This window comes from Sebastes umbrosus, chromosome 11 (genome assembly GCF_015220745.1).
Source record: "Sebastes umbrosus isolate fSebUmb1 chromosome 11, fSebUmb1.pri, whole genome shotgun sequence".
In the NCBI taxonomy this organism is placed as follows: Eukaryota; Metazoa; Chordata; class Actinopteri; order Perciformes; family Sebastidae; genus Sebastes; species Sebastes umbrosus.
Genome location: NC_051279.1, coordinates 25,667,391 through 25,689,880, shown reverse-complemented (window position 1 = coordinate 25,689,880; position 22,490 = coordinate 25,667,391). Strand labels below are relative to the sequence as shown.

The 22,490-nt window shown below is 37.0% G+C and overlaps 2 protein-coding genes and 1 non-coding gene across 3 annotated transcripts; all 3 read right to left on the bottom strand.

Moving 5' to 3' along the window:
* Positions 1 to 4: 4 nt before the first annotated feature.
* c11h8orf37 (chromosome 11 C8orf37 homolog) lies at positions 5 to 5,154 on the bottom strand. Its single transcript, XM_037783713.1, has 6 exons — positions 4,890 to 5,154; positions 3,016 to 3,118; positions 2,438 to 2,502; positions 1,998 to 2,063; positions 1,697 to 1,792; positions 5 to 420 (listed from the first exon to the last, which is right to left on the bottom strand). The coding sequence occupies exons 1-6, from the start codon at positions 5,036 to 5,038 to the stop codon at positions 261 to 263; spliced, it is 639 nt and encodes a 212-aa protein (XP_037639641.1). The 5' UTR covers positions 5,039 to 5,154; the 3' UTR covers positions 5 to 260.
* A 1,802-nt stretch (positions 5,155 to 6,956) lies between these two features.
* trnas-aga lies at positions 6,957 to 7,038 on the bottom strand. Its single transcript has one exon. It is a non-coding gene; the product is annotated as a tRNA-Ser (tRNA).
* Positions 7,039 to 9,327: 2,289 nt separating this feature from the next.
* Positions 9,328 to 13,636, bottom strand: cd83 (CD83 molecule). Its single transcript, XM_037783704.1, has 5 exons — positions 13,496 to 13,636; positions 12,992 to 13,128; positions 11,804 to 12,032; positions 10,932 to 11,038; positions 9,328 to 10,054 (listed from the first exon to the last, which is right to left on the bottom strand). Exons 1-5 carry the CDS (start codon positions 13,539 to 13,541, stop codon positions 9,893 to 9,895), a joined length of 681 nt encoding a protein of 226 aa, XP_037639632.1. The 5' UTR covers positions 13,542 to 13,636; the 3' UTR covers positions 9,328 to 9,892.
* Positions 13,637 to 22,490: the final 8,854 nt, after the last annotated feature.

Sequence of the window (22,490 nt, the reverse complement as noted above, 5' to 3'; positions counted from 1 at the left end):
CTTGACTATGACTTGCCCCAAACTGTACATGATTATCATAAAGTGGGCATGTCTGTAAAGAGGAGACTCGTGGGATAGAACCCATTTTCATTCACATAATCTGGAGGTCAGAGGTCAAGGGAACCCTTTGGAAATGTTTCTGTCTGAAGATGGACGTCGTCTCTGAAAGGTTGCTAAAGTTGAGTGGACATAGGAAAAGACAGAAAGCAGCAGAAGTTTCTCTGTCCGTAACCTTTCTGTTATCTAGAGTTGACTGAACATCAGTCCAGATGTTTGCCACAGACCCATCTGAGCTGAGCTTGGTCTCGGAGGTCTGTCGGCTCTGACGTGGAGAACCAGCTACACTGGCAGGCGTACGCCCTCAAACCTCTCCTCTTCTTCAGCTTGGCTCGGAGCTTCTGACGGTCCGGCATGTTGTTCCTACACAGACGGACACAACGCAGTTTAATAAAGATGAATAATTACTGAGGACAGGACCTGAGCATGTTAGCCTGCTGAGGTTTTTAATCTGATTTTAACTACACCGGTCCAATGAAATAATGGCCATGCATCATACAGATGTCTTTGAAAGTTATATTTTATCTCTCCTTTCTTCAGCAAACACTGTGAAAACTACAAGTTTTCAGCAGCTGTGGGTCGGGGTCGGGCATTTTGAGGAGGAAGAAGAAGAGGAAGATTAAAAAAGGAAGAAGAGGAAAACAAATGAGGAACATAGGATGGACCACCTTCATTAATCCTTTAAGGCATTAGCATGTTTGTTCTGTCTCGATCGGGTCTCGAATTCACAACCTCAGACACCAAAGCCAGAAGAAGAAGCAGAAGAAAAAGATAAAGAAGAAGAAGAAGAAGAAGAAGATGATGATAAAGATGAAGAAGCCCCTGTGTTCAGCCAAACTCTCGTCCCTCCTACACTCCTCCATCAGTGTTTCTTTGTTTTCCTGTCAGTCTCTGTTACTGTAACAGACGACACTGTGTCACCAGGAATTAGTCTGAGCCCTTCCCGCTGCTGCTCCTGCACCAGATCACTGCAATGTTCAAATTAAATTAAAGTCTTTATGTCACCTGTGTGTTGGTGTAACAACGTGATCTCTGGATGGTTTTATACAGTCTTAATTTTAGCTCTTAAATATTAGTTTAATTGGTCTGAAGAGAAAACCTTCCATTGCTGCACTTATTCCCGTGTATTAGATTGTGGTTTGTAGCAGGTTTGGGGGTCTGAATATAACAAAGCTTCTGCTTGTTTGTATTCTGGTCACACTGGTCTGCAGAAGCACAATTGTCTCCATGGGGATAAAAAGGAAACTGCTGTTATGTGGGAGGAAAAAAAAGATGTTCATGTACGTTTGAAATGATTTAATGAGGTTTTATGACTCACTTTAGTCTCATTGAAGATTTTCACTTGTGCATTGTAAATATACATTTGTACACCTCCTCTTCTGCTTTAGATTAAATGTTTCAGTGGATGTAAAGCAGAGAAAGAAGTGTGTGAAGATGACGTGAAGGTGAGTTTTACAGCTCAATACTGCCACCTTCTGAACAAACTGAAAAACAATCAGCCAATACCAACCAACATCTCTCAACATACTGACTCCATCTTATTAAATATGATAAGAATTATGATGTGATGCATAAATGTTTGATATATTTTAGTGTGACGAACTGAGATAGAGAGGTTTTCTTGCGTCTGCAGACTCACCTGAGGAACAGGTAATCACAGGACGAGTCCCACTCACAGTCATCAAACATCAGCACCCGGAAGTCACAGGAAGTACACCTCAACTGGTCACATGACCTGTTGATGCAGATCACTTGTCAGTCATTGTCATTTCAAAATAACATATCATCAGTATGTCGTTAATACAGTAAACTTGCTACCTTGGTTTAACCAAATAAAAGTATGTTGGGGATAACTAATCCGTACCAGAGTCCTGTATCATTATAAACCAAAAACAGGCGAGACGGGACAGACGCTCGCAGTATGAAATCATTTTTCACACCTCTTGGATGTGGCTGTTCCTACGCCGTTAGTGACAGAGCTCCCGCCAACGAACACAGGACAGCACCTGGATGCATAACAGACAGCGCAGATCGTCTCCAAGCACAAATAACAAACAGCATCCATGTAGGAGAATCAACAGAGCCAACAGAACAATAGATATACTGAAGAACCTGGGAAACATTATTAGGAATATAAATCCTAGTTCCTACTTTCATAAACACATATATAAGAGACAAAAACATCACCAAAGAAAAGTTACTGACACTTATTTTGGTGGTTAATTAAGAAGAAATAGGAAACATTTGGCTCAATAAGTTTAGATTCTTGAATGAATACACACACAAAGTGACAACAAAAAATGTCTGAGTGTTGTTTCTCCCTCTGAATATTTACCCTGTAATTAATGTTTTTTAATTCAGAATGAACTAATTCACTTACTTCCTCCCTCCAGACTGAGACGACAGCTTCCTCTCCACTTGTGCTCCTTTAGAAGACTGTTCAGTCTGAAATGACAGGGACAATAAACAGATTACAGACTGTTGTGGTAAAAAACACATTCCTGCAGTAGAAAATCTCCTGTTAATTAATGTAAACCTAAATAGATGTATTACCACCTGTGTTGATGCTGCATGATGATAATGCTTGGTAGTAATTTGCTTGTGTGCTGCGCAAAAGTACAACTTAACACTGAATGTAAACATGTCATACCATATTCAGCATTAAAATACTTAGTACAGGTCAGGGTTTCTTTTATATCTAAAGACAAATGTTTTAATTATTATACGTGCAAGCTTTGTACCAAGTGTTTCCCTTATTTTTTGAATACTTTAACTTCACTAAAAAAGTTTTTGCTTTAAAGTACAGCTTTCTTTTAATTAACTATTTTCTTCCCAGCACTCAGGGAACGTATACTGTATGTCACAGGGACACTTAAATACACAGGTACTGTTTAACTGAGAAAGACCATTTTTGTGGTTGAAAACTTGTCCGTCTTTTTGTATAAAGTACATGTTGACCTTTAGTTGAGGGGAATCTGTGTCGTCTTCCTCGAATAATTCTTCCAGAAGGTCGTCGATATCGTCAGAGACGCTGCTTATCGGCTGTTCAGGTTTAGTGGCACTAAAGAGGAAACAAAATGATGAATTAGTATCAAACATCAAATAAACCTCTACGATTCATCTATTTAAACCTTACTGGGTATTTTACAGGTTGATTCCAGTATTATTTTCTTTTAGTTTAATACATGAATTAAGGAGTCAGTGTTTCTCCAGTATTTTAGTCCTGGTAGATTGGAGAACGCAACATTTAGAGCAGCATGTAGGGAATTAAATATAAAAAATCTGAATAAAAAGAAAACATCTATCGACAACTTTTTTTGCTGTTTAGTAAAATTGGATTTACATTTTGACATTTTAATTAGACAATGCATTTAACAAAAAAAAAAGATAATTAAACATAACCAGACGTGACAATAATAATAATAATAATAATAATAATAATAATAATAATAATAAGACATAAAAACCAGGAGAAATGGATCATTCATTCATAAATTCTAGAAAATAATTAATGTCAGTGATAGCATTAAATATATAAAGTTATAAAACATAATTATAGAGGTGTTATTATTATGGACATGTACAACTGATCCTATAATAAGAAGACATAAGAAGGTATTTGAACAAGTGCAAAGATGATGTGGGTCGAATATCTTGGTAGACTAAATATTCGATCCATATCATATTTACAATTACACTAAATGAGGCTCCTACAGGTAGATTGTTCCAGTCAGAGGGAGCTTTAAACAGAAAAGCTTTCTTAGTTATTGACTTAGATTCTGCAGCAACAGAACAAATGCTGTATAGAGTCTCAAAAACTGTTTCAAAGGTTATTGAAATGTATTAAAAACAAACTGCAGCCAATGTCGCTGCATTCTTATGATGGGAGAGGGCACATTAAGTAGTATTATGGTGTGAGATTATGAGTTATGAAAGGACAGCCGAGAAAAAAATCTGTTATTATATATATCTGTTATGATGATGCAACAGAACTTTTAAATATTTTAGGTGTTTAATTTGGGTGTGAAATATAAAGTCTTCTTATGGACTTCACCTCTTTGGTTAGATTCTTCCTAATGTATAGGAGCTTTTCCAGTAAATGGATCCACATTTTAGGACAACAATCCGTCTTGGTGTTAATGTAAAATTTTTCCAAACACAATTTTATCATGACCTTTTCTATAATCTTTTTTTTGGGAATCCATTCCAGGCCATAACATTTCAAATTAGGCAATTTTCTTGATTTAAATGATTAGTACTACAATTTTTCGGCTCAATACACAATATTTATGAGCCATGCGATTCTGTATTTCAGAGGTATAAGCTGGTGAAATGGTTATTGTCCTGTATTTCTGAATATGTGTTTGTTTGTTTTTTTAACTATAATTATGATTGAAGCTCAGGACCAGGAAGTGAATAGTGTCAAATGAATCACATGTGATCCTGATGTTGTGGTCAGGGTCAACATAGAATCATTGAATCCTTTCTTTCAAGAGATGCACAGTAGATATTACAGTAGTCTCTTATATTTGCAAGATCTGGCCCAAGTTGTGATCCCATATACTCCTATATTGAGAGGAAGACGATTCGTGTTGGATCCTGATAAACAAAATCAGCAAATGACAGGTGTGATTCTCATGAGCTATTCTGAACACAAGCTAACTCTACTGACTTTATTCTGCATCTTTACTGAGCTTGAAGCGTGATTAGCTCAAGTTTAAACCCGTTACAGCTCGTTAACCTTATCAACACAGAGAAACGAGCAGCCACACAGCACACCTCCCTCTGTTAGCTTCTAGCTGACACTAGCTAGCCATGTTAGCATCGTTCACCTGTGTTGTCTCCGTCCTTCGTTGTCTTTCCCGCGTTTTCCAGCCTCGCTCGGGTCCTCGCGAGCCGAAGATGCGACAGAAACGTTGCGACAGAACTTTTGTTCCACTTCATCCAGCAGCTCGTCCAGGTCCAGGTCGTCCTCATCCATGTCTAGAGCTAACCGAGCTAGCTAACCGAGCTAACCCCAGCTAGCCTAGCAACACAAGCCAGCTGGCTCAGAGCGTCCGCTGTTGCTAAGAAACAGGAGCACAGAGCGGAAATAGAGCCACACCGCCCTTCAAAATAAGTGTCACAAGATGAGTGTACAGTAGTTTCCTCCGACTTTGTCATACATTTGACTTCAACTGTTACAAAATGAAACTGTTTCGTTGGTTTAAACTTTAGGATAAGGTTTTATTAATTACCAGGGGAATACATTCAGATGTTAAAGCAGCACAATGTAAGATAAGATAAGATCAGATATTCCTTTATTAGTTCCGCAGTGGGTAAATGTGCAGTGTACAGCAGCAAAGGGGATAATGCAAAAAACAAGATGCATCAGATAACACAGTAAAAAAAAGAGCTAAACAAAGTGTCACAAAATATGAACCATTTAAATAGAAGGAAGTATAAAAATAGGAGCAGTATATACAGTATTGACAATAAACAGACTATTAACAAAATTGCACAAGTGGAAAATGATATTGCACAGTGAGAATGACATGAATGAATGAATGAAATTCCACCTGAAAATATCAGGTTATTGTCAGTTTTTGGTGTGTAAGTGTAAGTGGTACTGGGAGCAGTGCTGGCTACTGGGAGCAGTGCTGGCTACTGGGAGCAGGGCTGGTTGTGGAGTCTGACAGCTGCAGGAAGTAAGGACCTGCGATAGCGCTCCTTCACACACTTTGGGTGGAGCAGCCTGTCGCTGAAGGAGCTCTCCAGTGCTGAGATGGTGTCCTGCATGGGATGGGAGTCATTCTCCATCATGGATGACAGCTTAGCCATCATCCTCCTCTCTCCCACCACCTCCACGGTGTCGAGGGGGCATCCCAGGACAGAGCTGGCCTTCCTGTACAGCCTAGAGGTAGGGAAACATAATTACATAAAAAAACATAAACATAAATTAAATTAAATAATACATTTACAATCAGAATCAAGTTTATTTCGCCAAGTATATACATACATACAAAGAATTAGACTCCAGTTTGTATGCAGCTCTCTCAGTGTACTTACACAGAATCGCAATAACAGAATAAAAGAATGCAATAATCAAAATAAAATAAAAATAAAATGTCAAGTGTTAGTGAGATGTTAACAATACAAATAGTGCAAAGAAATAAATACTGGATGTATATACGTGGACTAGATGGTTATGTACAGCATGTACATGTAGAAATTTCTATATACTATATGTACACTGAGTAGGATTTATATTTACATTGACAGGTGTGTACATATTACAATATGTAAATAAAGTGACAGATGATATGTAGATATTATAGAAAGATGCGCATTAAGGACTGTAAATCAAAATTTAAAAATGCATTAAAAACTGTAAAATATAATCTAAATTGTGCATTAAAGACTGTAAAATATAACCAAAGAATGTACAAAAATATGCATTAAAGACTGTAAATTATATTCTAAAAATGTGCAGAGACTGTAAGAATTATGGTCTATAAGAGCAGAAGTGGATATTTGATGTTAGAGGGTTATTGACAGTGATGACTGATTAGGTGTTCATCAGAGTGATGGCCTGTGGAAAGAAACTGCTATATCACAATAACTTACTGCATTTAATGTAGTGAACTGTGCAAATATTACTGTTAAATGTTATTAATAATGACCATTAATTCTGGCTTCTCTGCTGTTTATATTTTATATCTTTGGCATATAAATTATGACATTTTATTTTGAAAATGTGAAAGGAAGTGCTGTTATTTCTTAATGCCGTTGGGATTCGGGTTAGCCACAACGCCGCTGTTAGGCCAAATGTTAGCATAATGAATGTGTAATGTGTTTAGTTGGATAACGGTGAAAGTGAACTAAAGTATTTTTGATATGAGAACAGAAAACAAAGATCACGTTGTCGGCAGGATTCGAACCTGCGCGGGGAGACCCCAATGGATTTCTAGTCCATCGCCTTAACCACTCGGCCACGACAACAGATGATGCAATGTACGTCATGAAAGACCAACTTATTAGCGAGAGATGTATATCTGAAGTGGATTTTATAATTTTTTCAAAAGGTATATATGAGTATTAAAGTCTTAAAGGAAACCTATGCATTACATTTACATACATACATACATACATATTAATGAACACACAATATTACAAATTCAATTTTAAATAAATTAAATGAACTCCCATTACATGTTTATTGAGTTTTCAACATTTTATAAATAGATAAACATTACGTAGCCTTGTAGCCTATGTATACTTACAAATATCCAGTATTTTAATAATAAAAACATTTACAGTACATGATATATACATAGATACAGATATATTAATGAACAAACAATATTCAAAATTGAAATTAAATTTAAGATTAATTAAATTAACTCCCATTACATAAATGCTGGGGGGGGGGGGGGGAGGGTTTCAACAGTATATTTATTGAGTTTTCAACATTTTATGAATATATAAATCAAAATTAAATTAAAACCAAATAAATAAAAAACTCCTATTACATATCTGTTGAAATAATAATAATATGAATAATATGAATATGAATGATAATATGAATATCCTGTCCCTTTTGACAAAAGCAGAGTTCTTTTTGTCACACAAATTTCCCCACTTGTGCATTTCCTCACCTTTAATTTTTGCAGAACAGAAACTCATAGCAACACTTCAGACGGAGTTCCCCTATATTAAAACAATCCTAGAAATCATGCATACATGATTTCTTTTCATAAGAACCAGAAACCAAAAAAACCCCACACTGATTAAAATAATGTTTTAACCATCATAACTTTATCATGAACTTAATCCAAATCCAATGTGAGTTACATAAATGCTAGTAAGCATTTGTCACAGGTCTGAAGAGGGAACCAGAACTTTTCCACCTCTAAAAAACCCTCAAAAACATATGTTATATATGTTTATTAAAGGGAAACAAACTTGAAATTATGATAGAGGGCTGCCAAGCTCTGCAGCATTGTTGGAAAAGATAGTATTTTATCTAACGTCTGCAAGCGTTAACAAACTAAACACCAGGACCCAAAAGCTTTCCTTATGACGGACAAATTAATCATTTTTCAAATGTGAAACAGGCAGCCCTGTAAACAAAACAAACGACAAAAACAAAACTTACATACGAGCCTCATAGACACAAGTTCAATATCAGTATCTTTCATTCAATTTCCCGATTCAAACGTAATCTCAGAATCATGAGAGAGATTCTTTCATTGGCTCTAAACTAAAAACACTAAAACAAGAACCAATTACAAATTTTCATGCTTCATACTAAATTTTCAGTCGTTCTATTTGGAGGTGAAAAGCAAACTCTGTCCTCCTCCGTTCGTTCATTCTTTAATTTCAAATTATTCATATTTTTTATTGCTAAAATAGAGTCTCAATCTGAACCAAACACTGGAAGGCCAACAGTATTTGACAATGCAGATATAAAACATACATCTCTGTATTATTCTCTGTATTTTTATCTCAAAGGAGAAGTGCTACATTATTTTTTTTTTAAAGCCCAGACAGTGACGGCGTCGCTGTTTGTCTCTCGGGTTTTCCCCACAGTGTCATCGTGAAAGTTCCACTCAGATAAAATGTAAATAGCTCAGAGCAGAGGTGTAATTCTTCTCAGTTCCTGTTTTTTAAAGGGCACTAAGGCTTCTCACTGCTGCTAAATTTGGAAAAGAGTTTTCCACCGTCACATGACGAAGAAGATATATGCCTTTATTACACGGTGTTGTTGAATACTCGATTGTGATCACGGCGTTCTGCGGTCGGTTATTTCTTTATAACAGACCGTTGCTATGTATAGCAGACCGTTGCTATGGGATGAAAAAGAAAAAAGTAATGTGTCAGGAGAGGTCAAGAAGCTACAGGCTTATACAAATGACCCCCCCCCCCCCCACCTCAGGAGAAGAAAAAGGAAGAAAGAACTAAACTAAGATCATTTAAAAAAATACTTATATTTATGTCCCATATTTTAACTGCACTATTTTATGCCTTAGATTATGATTTTGCTTTTACATGTACTTGTGTGATCTCCCCTTTCATATATTTACATATTTTATAAGCATTGTTGAAGGAACAGGAGACCAAAGATTAATTTGCATTGCCAATGACGGCTTCACTGGAACTGCCAAATGACAAATAAAGAACCTTGAACCTATTTTTTTTCTTTGGTAAGTACAGTACACAACTCAATAAAATATATAACAAAGCTCTAGTCATTTTAGAAATTTTAATGTCAAAAATATTTCTTTTTTTTACAATTTCACATGTATCACATGATATCAGTGAACTACCATGGTCGCCTGACCATTGGGAGCAATTTGGGGTTCAGTGTCTTGCTCAGGGACACTTCCACACGTGGACAGGAGGAGCCGGGTATCGAACCACCATCCTGTCGGTACCCGTTCTAGCTCCTGAGCCACAGCAGCCCCGACGACCACCAGTTTCCGTCTCGGTGGGAGATCCCGCTCTGTGTCCACATTTTTTTTAGCTTCTGAAGAGTTTTCTAGAGTTGGTCCTCAGCTGGAGTCGGGGGGCATCAAGTCTGTTAGTGTTTAAACTCGCTCATTATTAGGATTTTCAGTGTTCCAGTGACGAGGCTGCAGCTGATTTTATAGATTAAGTTGATGGTGACGGTCATGCTGCTCATGCTGTCCACTGGATTTTTTCTTATTTCATTCGAATAGATCAATTGAGGACAAGTAATGGAGATATTAACGTGAGGACATGTGGATCCTCACATTAAAAAGAAGCTGTTTTGTGGAGTCTCCCCGGCCGGCGGGTCGTCTTTCTCTTTCAGTATCCAACACCGTCTTTGTCTTTAAACACAGACATGCTTCATCGTGGGTGTTTTAGACACTTTAGGACCCAACGTATAGATCAACTGTAAGTCCTTTTTTTCAAGCGGTCTGAGCGGTGCGTCCAATAAAGTTTCTTTTCTTGTTATCTGGTTTCTGTCTTTGAGGATGCTCTTCAAACTGCCCTGTGGTGGAGAGACAAAATACGTTTAGATGAGGAATGAAAAAGAGCAGAGTAGCTTTGTGTTGTGTCTCAATTGTAAAGCTGTGTTCACACCAAGAGCGAAGTTGGACCAACAACTTTTCTTTCCTCCATCAACCATGGAAGAAATAACCACAGTTGCTGCTTTGTACATGTTGTGAAAGTCCCAGACATGTGAGAAAACGAAACGCTGCCGTGTCTGGGTTCATAACATCACCCGGCGGCGAGCTGTATTCACATACAGTACCATTACACTGACTGTATCCAGCAGCCACACGTCACTACTGCGGTATGAACCCAAAATAAACAGATTGTGCTGTGATTTAATATCAATAAACAGATCAAAATGATGCTGAAATAACTACATAGTGGTGCTGATTTGTAAAAAGTCTGAATTCATGCTCTGTCAGGTCTGTTACCAGGACGACAAGCAAACATCTTTTAAAAGGCTTGTTTTCTGAATGGAGTTTGGATGGATCAGTGCCAGCCTTGCAGCTGCTCCATCAACACTCAACATAAAGTCATCTAAGCATAAATACGGCAGCGACGTTGTTGTTTCTACCATAGACAGTCTGTGGTTTCTACACAGAGTTTGGTCCGGTCTCTACAGATATGATGTACTATCATAGCTCTGGGTGACCACAGACACATACAAGATTTATTAAATCTTAATATTCCAACTCCCGTGAATACATGAATGACGCCTCTTTGCATTGACTTTGTATGTAATCGCACCGTGCGAAAAGTCCACTTTGCTCTTGGTGTGAACGCTCCGTAAAAATCTGAGAAGTGAAACTGTGTTACATTAAACCATTTAAATTCTGTTTTAGTGTGTTTGTGTGTATTAGCAGATGACTTACGTAGCTTATGAAGAAAATTCCAAGTCCGAGCATCAGCACTATTGCAGCCACAATAAGCACGTAAGTGTCTGTCATCGGATCTTCGGAGGGACCGTCTGTGGGACAATCTGAAAATCAAAACAGAAATTAAAGTTACTCGAGTTGGAACCTGCATGAACTGCATCGCTCACTGAGCTGCACAGAATAACATCAGATAAGAGAAGAACTTAACTGATCCCACACCGGGGAAATTCACAAAAACACAAAAATACATAAACACTAAACTATATACTATATACACCTCTCCCTTTAAAGATACGTCCATGTTTTTATTGTTACTGTTTTAATTTGCTTCTTTATGCATGAGATTGGTTTTCTGACATATCTGGGACTTCCACAACATGTACAAAGCAGCGACAGAGGTTATTTCTTCCATGGTTGATGGAGGAAAGAAAAGTTGTTGGCATCTATGGAGCTCCTCCTCCTTTCCAGCGCATCTAGCTCTTGGCCTGAACACACCGTACGACCTTTAACCTTGTGATTATTAGCATGATAACATTAGCATTTAGCTCTCAGAGCTGCTGGCTGCAGACTTTTTTCTTACAAGAGGCTCAAAACTTAATTCTACTTCTAAAGTGGGCTTTGGTGCGAATTTTAAAAAATCAATGATCCATTTAGAGGTTCTTAATGTTTTAAATAGCAGGTGCTTCACCCGGTCACACCCAGGCTCCATCCCTGGAGCCACACATCCATGTTTGTCTACAGTAGATGTAAATGTGATGGTCGAGTCTGGAAAGATTCAAATTTAAAAGATGCCTCAGGTGTTCAAATGTTTTTTTCCGATCAGAGAACTGGGAAAGTTTGTAATCTGAATGCGAACATGTGACGTTTACCTGTCAGAGTGAGGAGCACCAGGCCCTCCCGGTTCTGCTCCCCCACTGGCGCCGCCAGGTGACACTGGTACAAGCCGCCGTCGTCACACGTCACGTTGGGCAGCAGGACGTTGCGGGAGTCGCGAAGCAGCTCCACCTCTCGCTCCAGGCCGGTGTACCTGCGCATAGGGCCGTCGGGGAGGTCTCTGGTCAAAAGGCCCGAGAGACGAGGCAACGGAGGCTCTCCGACCTGTGACATCATCAGTTACATTAAATACAAATATGAGGTACTTGTACTTTACGTGAGTATTTTCATTTTATGTTTCTTTATACTTCTACTCCACTACATTTCAGAGGGAAATATTGTACTTTGGACTTCACTACATATATTATACTTACTTTTTACATAAAAAGCACATGATACTTAGTATACTTATATAATATGATGCAGTACTATACAGTACTACTAATCTACCCAGTAGTATACAAAGTATCTTTAAATGTAGTGGAGTAGAAGTATAAACTATCATAAAATGGAAATACTCAAGTATGTTAAAACAGTACTATGTACATTCACAGGGTTCATTTCTCTACTTTAACTTTCAATATTTTAAGTACATTTTCCTGATAATACTTTAGTACTCTGACTTAAGAAACATTTCAAATGTAGGACTTGTACTTGAAACAGAGTAAAGTATAAAAAGTGAAAGTACTCATTCATGAGTACTTTCACTTTTCATACTTTAAGTACATTTTGCTGATATGTACTTTTACAACATTTTGAATTCTTACCTGTAATGGAGTATTTTTAGATTATAGTATTTCTACTTTACTTACTAAAGTAATACCTCTGTACTGCGACTGCTTTTACTTGAACAAGTACTACAAAGAGTGAAACTATTTTTATATATTATATTATATCATATTACATTATATTATATTATATTACATTATATTATATCATATCATACTACATTTTATTATATTATACTATATTATATTATATTATATTATATTACATTATATTATATTATACAGTGTATGACTGTACTTTTGGAGGGAGAGTGAAACAGAAAGTAATTTGAATAATTTGAATGCAGGCCAACCAATGAGATGTGGACATGTATCCTTCCTGTTGCTTTGTATACTTTTACAAGTAAAATATACAAAACGATGAAGTATTTTAGCATGAAATAAGCGCAGTATTACCTTGTACCACCTCACTGCTATGTACTGGACACCAGGTTTGGGTTCTGCGGTGCATTCAAGAGTTGAATCCTCACCGAAAACTGCTTCAACTTCCAGCAGGTTTCCTGTGATGGCCAAGCCTGCAGCGAGGCACGACCCTGAGGAACACAATAATACATAAATCACCTTTATTATGTGTGTAAAACCTTCAATATGCGCATTACTGAGTAGATCCAACTGTCTTGCATGCTCTTTATAGCTGGTCAATCCTTATTTAAATGTTTGAACACAGAATCCCTGTGCAGCCTCTTTATACCAGAATATACATCATTATTTAATTGGCAATAAATCACATCTGCTCTTGTTTTTAAGAATGTAATTATCATGCAATAGATGGAATGCAATAAGTTTGAGGAAAAGTGCATAATGGTTCAATACGGATGTTTTAAAATAAATAAATAAATAAATAAATAAATAAATAAATAAATAAATAAATAAATAAATAAATAAATAATAAATACTTACACAGTGACAGCAGCAGAGCAACCCTCATAATATCTGTAGACATCATGATGATGATGTGTGGCAGGAGAGGACAGTGGACTGACTTTTAAGAGCGGGGCTTTTATAAAGAGTTTCCTCCCGCAATTCCAGGAAACGAAACTGTTCAGGTTTAACCCTTAACCGAAATGAGGAAGGCTTTGTCAGTGATGTAAAACCCCCTCAGCACAGTGTCATCATTGTGCGCCTCAGTCACAATCAGATTAACTATTGTTCTGCAACATTAGAAGGATGATGACACCACATCTGTCCCACTCACCACTCATCATTTTAGGTGAGTATGCATGCTATTAATCAGTGATTTATTATTATTATTATTATTATTATTATTATTATTATTATTATTATTATTATTATTATTATGTTGTAAATTAACTAGTAGGCTATACAGTAACTTGTTACAGACGCACACCAAACTGCATTAACAAAATTGCCAATTTAAATATCCACGTGCTTTTAATTGCATACACTTAGCTCAAAGAGCAGACATGCATGTGTGTTAACATCTGATGTTTAGTGGTTAACCAGCATGACTTAGCTAGCCCCATGCTTTAACCCTACTCACATTACACAAGCAGCAATGATACACCTCCCTATTACTTACACCAGATATCAGTGTTAATAACAACAATTGCAACATGGAAGTCAGTTTAATGTGCGCCGAATTGAAGGTGGGATCATGTAGATTTAGATAATATGTTAAAGTCTTGTGTTACCTGCTTAAAAACATGGACTACACGTTAGAATATATTAAATGTAATGCTTTTTGAATGAAGTTTGGCGTTACTATGTGGGAGAGAGCGGATTAACATGTTAGAGAGTTAATTAGAGAATAAATAGTAGATTGTCGCTCTTGAAAGATGTTTTATTGTTATTTAGTTATGTATATATATATCATTTGTGACCACTAAAGCTAATGTTAGCATTGAAACTGCTGCATCATCATGGCGTCCCGCCGGCTGCAGAAGCTGCACCAACATTTCACTAACTATTTAAAACCTTACTGCTACAGTAACATTTACTATTTGCTACGTTTCAAGTTAATTTTTACTATTCAACCATGTAATAACATGTTATTCGGGTATCATAGTGTGTTCCGTTAACATACTTGTTAACGGTGAAAGAGAAAGCAGCCTGTGGGTTTTCCCCGTGCTTTCTCTGCACGCTGCTGGTAGTTTCCATGAAATATCTCAAAGGAAATTCCCGCTGTTGGTGATGCAATTGGTATGTTTAAGTGCTTAATTAGTTTGCTATTAATGAACACACACTACGTAATGCTTGCCAGACCTCAGGAGAAAAATAATAAAACCAAAACAAGACAAGTTCTGAAAGTCTCAATTAAGTTTTGCTTATTTTATGTGCACTGGATGGATTTGAGGTACAAATCATGTCAAATTAAAAGTAGATTTTGAACCACAGGGATTTAAGTTTGATATTTTGAGAGGAAAAAAGCAAGGTAGAAAATGATGGTTTAACATGAACAATAACTTATTTCTTCCTTGTATTGACAGTATGCCTATCAGCTGCTGTGGTGTCTGTGAGAGGCGACTCAGCTGTGATGGAGATCAAGACTTCTTTTTCCTGCTGTAACCAGACTATTACATTTGAGCCAAACTGTGAGAACATTTGGAACATCAACAACAAGGTAAAGTCAGCCTGCATGCATCATGACAATGCAGCAGGTGTATTAGGTGAGGGTTGGGTGGGAGGGGGCTTTGGGGGAAAAATACCAAAATATGGAGGCTGAATCATTTACATTTGTGCTCTATTTGTATGTTTTGTACACCTGATGTTACTTCCAGTAAATTATTATGGGGGAAAAAACAAAACAAAACAAAAAAATCCAACCTGCTGTACCTTTAAAGGGGACCTATTATGCTTTTCCCCTTTACTTTAGTGTGTTATATAGTTTTTTGTGCATATTAAAGGTCTGCAAAGTTACAAAGCCCTAAGTCCTCGGGAGCTGCTCTCTCCTACAGAAACTCTGCTCCTGAACTGCCTTGATAGAAGCCCCGCCTTTTCTTCTGTAACGTGATGATGTCACTAAGTAACACACTTTGCCTAAAGCATGTAAACATGTTCTAGTAAAAACCCCAAATACAAGTATGAACCTGAAAATAATCATTATAGCCCTCTTTTCTGTTAGTAACCATGATGAGGTTAAATGGCTGGTGGCCAACAGCAGGGACCCACTCATAGAAAAAACAGCTCCATAGCGCTACTAGAGGTCTCCAACTCCACAGGGAACCTTTAAATCAGCTGCTATTTGGATCAGTGCAACCAAAATTAATCCATTAAAATTCAAAAATACTTCTAGACTTATTTTTTTGTTAATTATTTGCTGTTCATGAAGTGATTTATGTTCGTGGTGTTTTGTTCTTGCAGCCCTTTGCCTACACCAACGGTGCCTCTAACGGTTCATCCAACTGGTGCATCTCTCCGTGCTTGAAGATTGAAGATGGACGAATGACGCTGGATCGATGCGCCGAAGTAAACGCTACCGTGGTGTGCTCAGATGTAGGTGACACCAACTTTTTAATACTTAAATGAAATTCTTAATTTTTTAACCTTAGTTACTGTTGCTACGCCTGTCAATCATTCCGCTCTAACACGGCAAATTATGCAGTTGTTTACAAAGATCTTTGAAACAATATATTCTTCATTTCAGACCGAGGTAGACAAAAATAGGCTTCTTATTTCACATTTCAGATGCAGATGTTATAGTTGGCTAATCGAGCTAACATTAGCTAACTAAAAAACATCACAAACTCATCATGCCAACTTCAGAATAATCACATTTTATATTATTGTATTATAATTATTGATGCATTCATTAATCTGAATCTGTAGAGTAACTAAAGCTGTCAGATAAATGTAGTGGAGTAAAAAGTACAATATTTCCCTCTGAGATGTAGCTAGCGGAGTAGAAGTATAAAGTAGCAGAAAATGGAAATACTCAAGTAGAAGTACCTCAAAATTGTATTCAAACAGGGCTTTTTTAAAACCTGCAACCCAAAAAACTAAAGTTACTACAAGGAACTTCACCTCGCTGCTCATGGAAACCACACCACAAAATGAAAGTTCCTTTCAGTAGCTTAATCATATTAGCTGGACATGCGAACGGTTGCAGCTTAGCCAATAACACACTGTTTAATCCATTTATTGAACTCATGTTGTGTTTTTGGTGTTTATTACTTTGACATTAACTACTTAACATGAAATATTGATTATTATCATTATGTTTTTAGCAATAGCTGTCCTAAAAACATTGTTTGATTGACAGCAGTGTGATGTGATTGAAACAGGAGGATTTACCAACATTTTTTTATTGATATTTAATTGTATGTTTTAATTACTGAATGGTTAGAGTTAAGGAAATGTGGTTAGTGTCGGCTGAACCTTCAAAAACAAAAGTATATTTCAATTTAATTTAACACAACTTTCACTCATGTATTTACAGGAGACGAATATGGCTGCGGAGAAAAGGGTTTGTTACTACGGACAACCGTGCTCTGGTTCTGTTTCAAAAGCTGGAAATCAGGGTGAGTCTCATTTTATAAATAAATGGGTATAAATAACAGGTTTCAGAGCGCAGTGGTGGCGTTGTGTCTGAAAGGACCTTCAGCGAGTGAGAGATAGAGAGGGAAACGGAGTGACTGATACAAACTGATGAATATTAGTTTATACCAGATATTCACACAAATTCACACCAGAGGGACCAATTATTCAGTTTGAGAATTACATTTTTTTTTTGTTATTTTCATTCTTTAAAAGTCACCAGAATGCAGGAAACAACCTCATACAACTGCACTTAAAAACACCAGAGCTATCCCTCTAACATGTTAATGTGTGGTATTTCATGTTTAGAGTGTTAGCATTCAAATATGGACTCAGTTTAGATGGTAACATACCAACATTTGTCAAGCGTAACATGTACAGACGTAGGCAAAGTTGTTGGTAACGTTCCGTTAAAGAAAGAAAAACCCACAATGGTCACTGAAATAACTTGAAACTGACAAAAGTAATAATAAATAAAAATTCACTGAAAATTAACTAATGAAAATCAGATATTGTTTTTGAATTATGGTTCAGCAGAATCATTTAAAAAAACAAACTAATGAAACTGGCCTAGACAAAAATGATGGTAACATTAACTTAATATTTTGTTGCACAACCTTTTGAGGCAATCACTGCAATCAAGTGATTTCTGTAACTCTCAATGAGACTTCTGCACCTGTCGACAGGTATGTTGGCCCACTCCTCGTGAGCAAACTGCTCCAGCTGTCTCAGGTTTGAAGGGTGCCTTCTCCAGACTGCATGTTTCAGCTCCTTCCACAGATGTTCAATAGGATTTAGATCAGGGCTCATAGAAGGCCACTTCAGAATAGTCCAATGTTTTGTTCTTAGCCATTCTTGGGTGTTTTTAGCTGTGTTTTGGGTCATTATCCTGTTTGAGGACCCATGACCTGCAACTGAGACCAAGCTTTCTGACACTGGGCAGCACATTTCGCTCCAGAATGCCTTGATAGTCTTGAGATTTCATTGCACCCTGCACAGATTCAAGACACCCTGTGCCAGATGCAGCAAAGCAGCCCCATAACATAACCGAGCCTCCTCCATGTTTCACATTAGGTACAGTGTTCTTTTCTTTGGATGCTTCATCTCTTCGTCTGTGAACATAGAGCTGATGTGACTTGCCAAAAAGCTCCAGTTTTGTCTCATCTGTCCAAAGGACATTCTCCCAGAAGCTTTGTGGCTTGTCAATATGCATTTTGGAAAATTCCAGTCTCGCTTTTTTATGATTTGGTGTCCTCCTCGGTTGTCTTCCATTAAGTCCACTTTGGCTCAAACAGTGACGGATGGTGCGATCTGACACTGATGTACCTTGACCTTGGAGTTCACCTCTAATCTCTTTGGAAGTTGTTCTGGGCTCTTTGGTAACCATTCGTATTATCCGTCTCTTCAATATGTCATCAATTTTCCTCTTGCGGCCACGTCCAGGGAGGTTGGCTACAGTCCCATGGACCTTAAACTTCTGAATAATATGTGCAGCTGTAGTCACAGGAACGTCAAGCTGCTTGGAGATGGTCTTATAGCCTTTACCTTTAACATGAAGGTCTATAATGTTCTTTCTGATCTCCTGAGACAACTCTCTCCTTAGCTTTCTGTGGTCCATGTTCAGTGTGGTACACACCATGATACCAAACAGCACAGTGACTACTTTTCACCCTTTAGATAGGCAGACTGACTGATTACAAGTTTGAAGACACCTGTGATGCTAATTACAGGACACACCTTAGTTTAATATGTCCCTATGGTCACATTATTTTACATCTTTTCTAGGGGTACCATCATTTTTGTCTAGGCCAGTTTCATCAGTTTGTTTTTTAAAATGATTCTGTTGAACCACAATTCAAAAACAATATCTGATTTTCATTAGTTAATTTTCAGTAAATTTTTATTTATTATTACTTTTGTCAGTTTCAAGTTATTTCAGTGACCATTGTGGGTTTTTCTCTCTTTAACGGAACGTTACCAACAACTTTGCCTACGTCTGTACTTTGAGATTAATGCTATGTTAGCATTAGGGCTGTCAAAATTCGTTTTACCGCCACTAGTTTCTTTAAGGCATTAGCGCAACATGCAATTTTCAGGTTGTAGCGGTTCAATTTTAAAGCTAGAGTGAAGATACTGGTATCATATGAAACTAGAAAACCTAATGAATCCATTAGTACCAACCATGTCATATCGTAAGTAATATTCCGAGAAAAAACTCAGAACTTCCGAGATTAAAGTGTTTAATTTAAAAAGAATCTTACATTTATGAGGAAAAACTTGGATATTCTTTCAGATCATAAAGTCATAAATTCGCGTGAAGAAAAATCTGAAATTCGAAGAGATTAAAAGCACATATTGACGATATTTTTTGGTCAAGGAACCACATCGCATCCCTTTGCAAGGTTAGATCAATATGTGAGTTTTTGTCTCGTAAATTTACAACTTTTACCTTTTCTCTGGATATTACCTCCCTCCCCTCGCTCAGTATTTTATTTAATTTGTTACCTACAATGGCCCTAGTATTTAATTTATGAGAAAAAAATCTCACATTTACGAGAAAAAAAACTTTTATTCTTTGAGATTATAAAATCATAAATTTGCGTGAAAAAAATGTCGTCACTTTGCAAGGTTAGATCAATTTGTGAATTTTTTCCTGTAAATATACAAGTTTAACCTTTTCTCGGAATATTCCCCCACTTCCCCCAGCTCCCATGTCATACTAGCTTGTCGCGAAAAAGGCTAAATAACGCTCCAAATTTACGATAAAGTTAACTTTCTTATTTTTTCTTTTGGCTGCAGGGTTGGTTGGTGTGTTGCTGCTGGCGGTGATCATCACTGGATCGATTGTGACCGGCTAAGTCATCAAAGTTCGTACGATCAAAAAATCAGAAACGAACTGGTGTCTTAATCTAATGCTGCTATTCATTTCAGGTGTTCTTTCAGAGTATATTTATGTGCTTTCGCTTGCTATCATCTGCACTTTATTAGTAGGTAGCTATTTTTAGAAGTAGTAGTAATATATTTTCAAATAGATATAAAAGAACCATGAAGTGACCTTCACTGCCTCGCCATGCAATGCCTTGCAGACAGTGTTAATAATCATGAAATGTTTTTGTACTTTTATATTTATTTTATAAGAAGTGTGAAGAGAATATATTTATCCAATGTTTTCCACTGCAAAAGCTTGAATCGTGCACATCAGTTTTAGTCTCTTGTTGTTAACCCTTTTCATGCAATGCTTACTGAAAGGCTTCTTTATGGTATTTAGGGAGACATATCATGCAAATGATATATTAACATAATTTCACTGGTGCATCTCTCAGGGCTGTATTTACTAAGAAACTGTAGCATATTCCAGTTTAGCAACATCTTTATTAAGATTTCTTCTGCAATCTTGATTGTCATGATTGTTCAAGTATAATTAAGTAAAAGTAGTAAAAAGTAAATACACTTACAAGTTAGACTAGACACTAAAGTTTACCCCAGTACTGTAGCATCCAAACTCTTAGTAAATACAGCCCCGATACCACATTCGCCTTACATCAACCCACCAAAGATTAAGTTATAGCTGACCAGCCAAGAAACTTTACCTACAAGAAGAAGAAGGGATTTTAGTGTCATAGGACAGAAGGTAGCAATAAGAAAAAGGGATATTTAATAGGACCCTAAGTGTTGATATGCAGCTGATCGACACCTAAAACTTTGCATTATGATGTTAGGTATCCAGGTATTATGGTTAGCTGGCTAACCAACATGGCCTCATGGGAAGGTGTATAAATAGCACGCCACTTTTAAGGACATTTCGCATGTCATTTCACGCATTTTAAGCTTTTTGTGTGTCATTTAACACCCCGTTCTTATTACCAACTCGTCACATACGGACGCACAGTAGCAGATTTAAACACGTGGTACATTTCTCAACCCATTTCAATGAGTCGTTATTTTATTCAAGGGTTTATGATCTACGAGGAGTAGAAGAAGAAAGTTTTGTCTCCAGTTACTTAAAATTACTTAATTTAATATACTTAAAGTTACTTAAAAAAGTTAGCTTAGCTTAACGTTACATGAACTGAATTACTTACGTGGTGGAAATTAATTCATTTTGCTGAAAGTTGACGTTACCGTTTTACTACGTCAGCATATCATATTACTGCGCCGTTAAATGACACGCAAAAAGCAAAAAATGCGTAGTGAAAACATGCAAAACTATTTAAGAAACTGTCGCGTTATTCATACGCCATTTGGTGAGACCAGACTAATAAAGTGAATGTAAAGCCGAATTAGTTAATTAATTTCTTCCAGTCAGTAAAAGCTCTAGAATGTCCGCACACATTCCACTCTGTTGAGACGCCAACTCAAACAAACGGTTTACAGATTCAGTCTCATCTCTCCATATTTCATTGTGATGTCACTATTGTTTAATTTAAATGATGGTTATCAACAAATTAATATCCAGTATCGGTCCAGTTGTCGTCTAAATGAACCTGAAGGAAAGTCATAGCAGGAAAGAGCATCTGATGACTACTAACCAGACTAAGCACAAATGAATGCAGCTTTAAGGCCAGTAAAAGCGTGTAATGAGGGACTGGCAGTTTCTGACAATCCTGAAACAAATCACTCAAAAGCCAGACGGAGAAACTCTAGCAGAGACCAAGTGTTATAAGTATGGCTGTCAAAGTTAACGTGATAATAGAGCGTTAACGCAAATTCGTTTTAACGCCACTAATTTCTTTAACGCATTAACGCAGCTTGTGATATTTAATTAACCTCTTAAAAATCCAATGGGCCGCCGATCTTTCGGAGGTTGTAGCAGCTCAGTTTTAAAGCTAGAGTGAAGATACTGGCATCAAATAAAACTAAAAAACCTAAAGAATCCATTGGTACCAACCATGTCATGCAGGAGGTTAAATAACGCTCCAAACTTGCGCTAAAGTTTATTGAGGAAAAACTGGCATGGCCATTTTCAAAGGGGGCCTTGACCTCTGACCTCCAGATATGTGAATGAAAATGGGTTCCAATTATAGATATATACATACATTTGGATAAAGCAGCATATTTGCCCACTCCCATGTTGATAAGAGTATTAAATACTTGACAAATCTCCCTTTAAGGGACATTTTGAACAGATAAAAAAATGTGCGATTAATTGCAATTAACTATTTGAATCGATTGACAGCCCTACTTATAAGATTATAATCAACATTGCTTCTGCACTGTTGGTTAAGTTTCTAACTAACTTCCATTTATCTTTATCTCAGCTGGAAACACAAGTAGTAGTAGTACAAACTTTACCTGAACTGCTAAGAGAAGAAGAAACAACTTATTATTATGTATATTATATATATAAAAAACACTGTTTATGCACTTTCAGGAAGCCCAAAATGCGAATAAGCTATTCCCC